Raw genomic sequence first — 6114 nt, forward strand, 5'->3', positions numbered from 1 at the left:
TAAGGTGAAAAATAAAACCTTTCTTATTGCAGTCCAGTCTTCAAGTATATCCAGGTCTTGCAACATGTAAACAATGTATGGTCGTGGGATGGATCAGGAAACTAATGTCTTCTTTTGCATTACAGAATTAGGCTGCTGCAATAAACAACTATAAAAAGAAAGTAGCGCAAACGACTACTTTACAAAGGATATCTGACACAGCGACAGGTTTTTTCTTCTTTCCAGGACTGAGGGGATCCTTCTTTTTATTCTTCTTAGACTGCAGACCATCATTCCACAGTTCTGGAGCAAGAACACATCAATGCAGTGAAAAGGTAAAACGTCACATTTAAATTCACAGATTACACAGTACGAGTTGCAATCTGTACTTTACCTGAAGTTATATCTATACTGTGTCTGTCCTCCTCCAATCGTCTGATCTTCTCTTCCAGTTCGCTCTGAACCGTGTCAAAAAGCAGGAGCTTCTCACTCTGAGGAAAAACATCATGAATGTGGTAAATTATCTAAGTAACAAATTGAACATAAAGGCCCCAATATACTCATGGCGAAGTTCTTTTAAATTCTTTGCTTTGAGGTAAAAAGAATTTCAAAATTCATGAGCAGCGATTTACTGTTAGCGAACATCCCAATGCCTTCCACGCTGCTGAGAGCGAAGTTTAGATGAATATGTAAATATGTGTGCTTGCTTTCCTTTCATTAATAAAAAAAATTACAGCGGTGAGAAACCACAAGTTAGGCCGTGTGTCCACCAAAGCGTTTTTTTTCACGCGGCTGGCGTGTTTTTTCAATTATTTTCAATGGGAGTGCCGCGTTTTTAAAACGCCACGAGGCGCTGAGCGTTTTTTTTTCACACTGAAGCGCTGAGCACTCTGCTTTTTTTACAGGTCGCCGAGAGTTGAAGAATGTTCAACTTTGAGTAAAACGCAGCGCTCATCACTCACTTTTTACCCAACCATCCAATCACAGTGGAGGAGGGGCGGGACTAATACCACACCAACCAACCGCCACATTCTGCTTGTACAACGTCAACAGATGACAACAAGCATAATAACGGAACAAGAGCCAGAGAAAATATGTTACATTGTATCGACATTTATAGAATCAACACAGAAACAAAATATGTGTGAAATGAGATACCAGTAACACTTTCGCCGATATTCCGTATCATAACAAGCAAAGCGTCTCAACTGAAAAAAATGCTGCGCTGCCAAAACGCTCTCAAGCGCCCATAGCTAGGTGTTTTCGGCAGAGTACCTAGCGTTTTCAGCTGGCTAAAAACGCTTTGTTGGACACACGGCCTTAAGAAAGCATCTGATGAATGGCTTTGCAATTCAGCACTCCAGTAAAGTCACGTCACATTTATTTATATACCACTTTATACTATAGATTTTTTTAAATCAAGCAGCTTTACATTATTAAACATGAAAGACAGTGTTAGTGTCTCTAACTAGAATTATAACTTCATTTTCTACTTAAAGAAGCTCTCCAGGGTGTTCATGTTTTTACTCGTGGACGTCCGACCTCGACAGACTCAACAGAAGAAATAAGCTGGAGATGATTTCCATGTCAAAGAAGGCGGAGCCTCAGAGCCACGCCTACGTATGACATCATCGCCACAGACCAATGGTAGTTCGAAGGAGTTTACCAGCAGGAGCGAATCTTTCCAGAACTCCCGAAACGAACAGAAAACGAACTTGATTTTTGCCTTGAAGGATATGGGGGCCTTTAGGCTGTGAGTGTATTAGTAGCAGGGCTGTCTTCAAAGGGAAAATAACTGGGAATGTTGTAGTGGTGTAGCCAACTCTTTGTGAATTTAAGCCCATTCCCATGCCTGCATGTTACCTCCCAGTGCTGGCTGGCTGCTTGCATCTCACAGTCATATTTGTTTCTGACAGATTCCAAGCAGAGCTCACGATAGATACCTGCAAAAATATATATGAGAAAAAGGTGACTAAGGCCATCATAACATAAGCATCAGTAAATCAGACCACAAACTGACAATTGTAGGAAGAGAAAGTAATCAAATTCATAGTATATTCTTGCTTTTTTAAGCATTTGCGCTACTGTATTTTGAACCTGAAACAAAGCTCTGTATTGTAGGCTATTAAAGTCCCCATGAAATCAAAATTGACCCTATTTACTTTGTTAGCGCATATTACTAGTCTTGTGGTGAACAATTAATCCGTGCAAGAAAATATTTTTTAAAAAAATTTTTTACCATGGTAATCTTTAATCAAAATCTGAAAATGCCCCTCCCCTCTGCATTGGAGGACCTTCTCTGATGACGTAGGTTTGAGGAATTGGTTTGGGCAACGCTTAACCACTCCCCTCAAACCGTTAGTCTGCTATGAGCAGAGATGGAGAGGAGGAGCGCTAGAGTAAAACCCTGCCCTCTGTTCAATATTCCTTTTCACTGGGAAATACGTCATAACACTGGAGAAAAGTCGTTTGCAACTTCCGGTTCACGGGGACTTTAACATCAGGGTTTTCCTTTATAGCAGAGGTCTTCTATAAGTTTTGTTATAATATCTAATTTGTAGACATTTATTTATTAGGGCCCAAGCCCCAAAGGATTTTTGATATATTGAACGGTTTGGCCATGGTGACGCAACAAATTTATCAGCTGTATGTTCGTTGTAAGAGGCCGATCACATGGATGTGACTATTGTGAGTCAAAGTTATGGCGCCACCAACTGGCAACCGTAAGTGTGTCGCTTTCAAAATGGTTTGAAATCACCATCTTATTTTTAGCCAATTTGTGAGGCCTTTTTCTAAGTTTGAATGACAAAATAAAGGCAAGAACTAGTTTATTTGTAGTGCACTGACAACAATATATACAAATATATATATAAATATAAAAAAACTTAGGCTAAATACTTCTGGACTTTTGGGAATTTTGAGATGCAAATGATAACTTCTCACTCATTTAAAAAGTGACCTATAACATTATATTCATCTAAATTTAAATTATCTCATGGATGTGGCTGTTGTGGTTCATGGTTATAGTGGTACCAGCTGCTGCAGTAAATGTGGCATATTCAAACGATTCTGACGTAGTTCTTTTACATTTACCTGCTTCAAATGTGCACGTTTTTCCTAAAGCCACCGGGGTGGCGGTTGCGCCGAGGCTTGAGCCCATCATCGTTGCTTGCAGCTATATTTTATTTTTGAATTCGTAAAAAAATAAATAAATATACAGTACCGTTCAAAGGTTTAGGAACAGGAAGACTTAAAAAAAAATGAATATACTTTTATTCAGCAAGGACGCATTAATTTGATCAAAAGTGAGAGTAAAAGACATTTATAAAGATATTTATAACGTAACAATGCTGTTCTTTTTACATTCTGTTCATCAGAGAATACAAAAAAAAAAAAGTTATCACCGTTTCCACAAAAATGTATTATGATACCCAACTGTTTTCAACATTGATAATAATCTGAAATGTTTCTTGAGCATCAAATCATCATATTAGATTAATTTCTAAAGGATCAAGTGACAATGAAGACTGGAGTAATGATGCTGAAAATTCAGCTTTGACATCAGGACAAAATTACATTTTACAATATATTCAAATAGAAAACTGTTATTTTAAATTGTAATAATATTTCACAATATTACCGTTTTTACAATCAAATAAATGCTGCCTTGGTGAGCATAAGAGACTTCTTAATTATTATTATTTTTTTTTTTCAAATCCTATCGACCCCAAACTTTTGTTTTGAACGATGAAGAAGTAGATGGAAAATGTAGATGGAAATGCGTAATCCTTTATTTTTAAATTATTTTAAAATTAAAATGGTAATAATAGGCCAGGCTTTAAATGCAGTACTCCTAACCTGAAATAGGTTAGACCTTTGCTTTACAGTATAATTTATCAAACATTGGCGTGATGATTGTAATCCCTGTAAACTATATCATGTGTGTATACGTTAATCCTAGCATTAACTGACCAGCGACTTTGGTTCGGATCTGCATGTTCTCCTGCAGGGTGGCCAGGGGTTCGAGGTATTCTGCAGCACTGCCAGCCATCACTTCTTGCAATTTAAGATCCATCTGACCGAGCCTCTCCTTATACAACCTACAGAGAGTTCAGAACACACCGACTGGAGTCTTCACCTGGACATATTTTTAGGCTTAAATGATGTGCTTCTCATCACTTACTGATCCTTCAGGTCTGTGAACTGCTTCTCGAGAGTTGTCATCTCATCTAAACACTCCATTCGCCTTCTTTCACAGTCTTCATCATCCATGTCTGCAAGAAATTGACCATTCTCTTTATCGTCGCACGAAATGATTCTGGTGTTTCTCATAAGTCTCTGTCTGTAACGTTACCTGAAGTGTCTCCATCCTCAGAGACGGACGAGCTCACGGACTCCTCTTCGTCGGAGGTGCTGGCCTCTTGTTCTGGATAGTCCACGTCCATTTCTTCGTGGTTATTCTCTTTTCTATCACGCGGATGCACTGGCATCCTATATTAAATCTTTAATACAATAAACAACCCACTAAGACGAAGACAACAACACCGGCCAGCGAAGAAAATCCACGTTTCAAACATGGATTCGTGGACGACCAATCAGCAAGCTGCTAGACACGTGATCTCACAGAAGCTGCGAATTCATTGGACAGATTTTGTTTACGCATGACTCGGTGGATGGTGGGATCTGTAGTACTCCATTCTATTTTCATTTTATGTACTTTATTGGAATGATTGTTTTGCATTACCAAATTGCCATCAGTAATCACATACACACATATATAATTTAATAGAGATATGTGTGGCAGCCAGATTTCCATTTTCCGTCAGGTGACAATGATTTAAACATGTTTAAAACAATAACACAGTAAGCATGCTGATGTGAATTTGGCTTAAAGTCGGCATGAAATGAAGTTGCAATAATGTTTTCTTTCCTATTGGGACCCATGTGTGTATGGCGCCGCCAGCCATTTTGTGCCCTATGAAAGACTATGAGGTTGTGCTCCCTACCGCACCCATTCCATTAATAAAATCGATCTCTAAAAAAGTGCATGGGCCCTTAGAATCGTTCTAACTTTCACCCCTTTAGCAGCGCCAAGTGAAGCGGCTTCTCGAGCAAGAAAAAATGTAGGGCACGACTTGATTTGTTCAAGGAATTGATTGGATGATTGTGGTTTGCTATACTACTTGATCTGAGCTTCGTGACGCACTTCCGTTTTGAAATAGTAGGCTACATCTCACTTATTTCTGGTTATGTAGCCTATATTTTCAATGTATAAGGAGCAATAAAATCACGCACATCCCAGTCAGGTGCGGGTGCTGGATCTCATAGGGAATGCAAAATTACAAAGTAAAGATCCGCACACCGGAGAGCTCCCATTCACAAAATTTATTTCAAGAGTGACGTTTCGGGCCTTTACGGCCCTTCCTCAGTCTGAGGAATAAATTTTGTGAATGGGAGCTCTCCGGTGTGCGGATCTTTACTTTGTAATTTTATATTTTCAATGTAGTCATTTAGTTGACTAAACGCCACCTAAAATGAGTATCCACAAGAAGATTTAAAAATTTGGACATTTTCATAGGCAGGGGAAGGGCTATTCTGATGATGATTATTGTGTACAGAATTTTCCAAAACTCATCGGAACATGAAGTTTTAATCCAACCCAAGCCGATCTGAGAAAGCAGCGGCTGTTAAAGGTGGGGTATGTGATTTGCGAAACGGCCGGCAGATTTTGAAAATACACAACTCAAATGGTCCTACCTTCTTTCCTTTGACTCCACCCATTCAAAGAACATGAGGGGGATGGGGGGAGGGGGGTATGGTACTACCGTTTGATTGACGCACTTACTGTCCAATGATTCTAGGTGGTCTTGGAAATGATTGGCTGGAGTTTTTCGAGTCCTGCCCGTTCCACAGATGATTAAATTGCTTAATTTTCATTTCAGTGCTTCTAACTCAGTGGCTGTAAGGGGGTTAGGAATAGGATTTCAAGTGATTTTGAAAAAATGGCCAAAAAAGAGAATTACATACCCCACCTTTAAACATACGCCATTGGTTGATCTCACATGAGTGACAGGTTGTCCCGCCCTCACGCCAGTCAACACATCATCAGAGAAGAGATGTTGTTGCAAGCGGAAG

At 39.3% G+C, this 6114-nt stretch overlaps 1 protein-coding gene across 1 annotated transcript in view; it reads right to left on the reverse strand.

Annotated features, from left to right (window-relative positions):
• The window catches only part of brms1lb (BRMS1 like transcriptional repressor b), a 7810-nt gene extending 3211 nt beyond the window's left edge, over window positions 1–4599 (reverse strand). The window contains exons 1-7 of the mRNA XM_084090297.1: window positions 4334–4599; window positions 4163–4253; window positions 3952–4079; window positions 1843–1922; window positions 374–470; window positions 193–282; window positions 19–83 (exon numbers count right to left, since the gene is read on the reverse strand). Of these exons, the coding sequence (XP_083946423.1) occupies window positions 19–83; window positions 193–282; window positions 374–470; window positions 1843–1922; window positions 3952–4079; window positions 4163–4253; window positions 4334–4469 (687 nt within the window). The 5' untranslated portion in view covers window positions 4470–4599. The remainder of the gene's footprint in view (window positions 1–18; window positions 84–192; window positions 283–373; window positions 471–1842; window positions 1923–3951; window positions 4080–4162; window positions 4254–4333) is intronic.
• Window positions 4600–6114: the final 1515 nt, after the last annotated feature.

Source organism: Abramis brama (assembly GCF_963993115.1).
Source record: "Abramis brama genome assembly, chromosome: 18".
NCBI lineage: Eukaryota > Metazoa > Chordata > Actinopteri > Cypriniformes > Leuciscidae > Abramis > Abramis brama.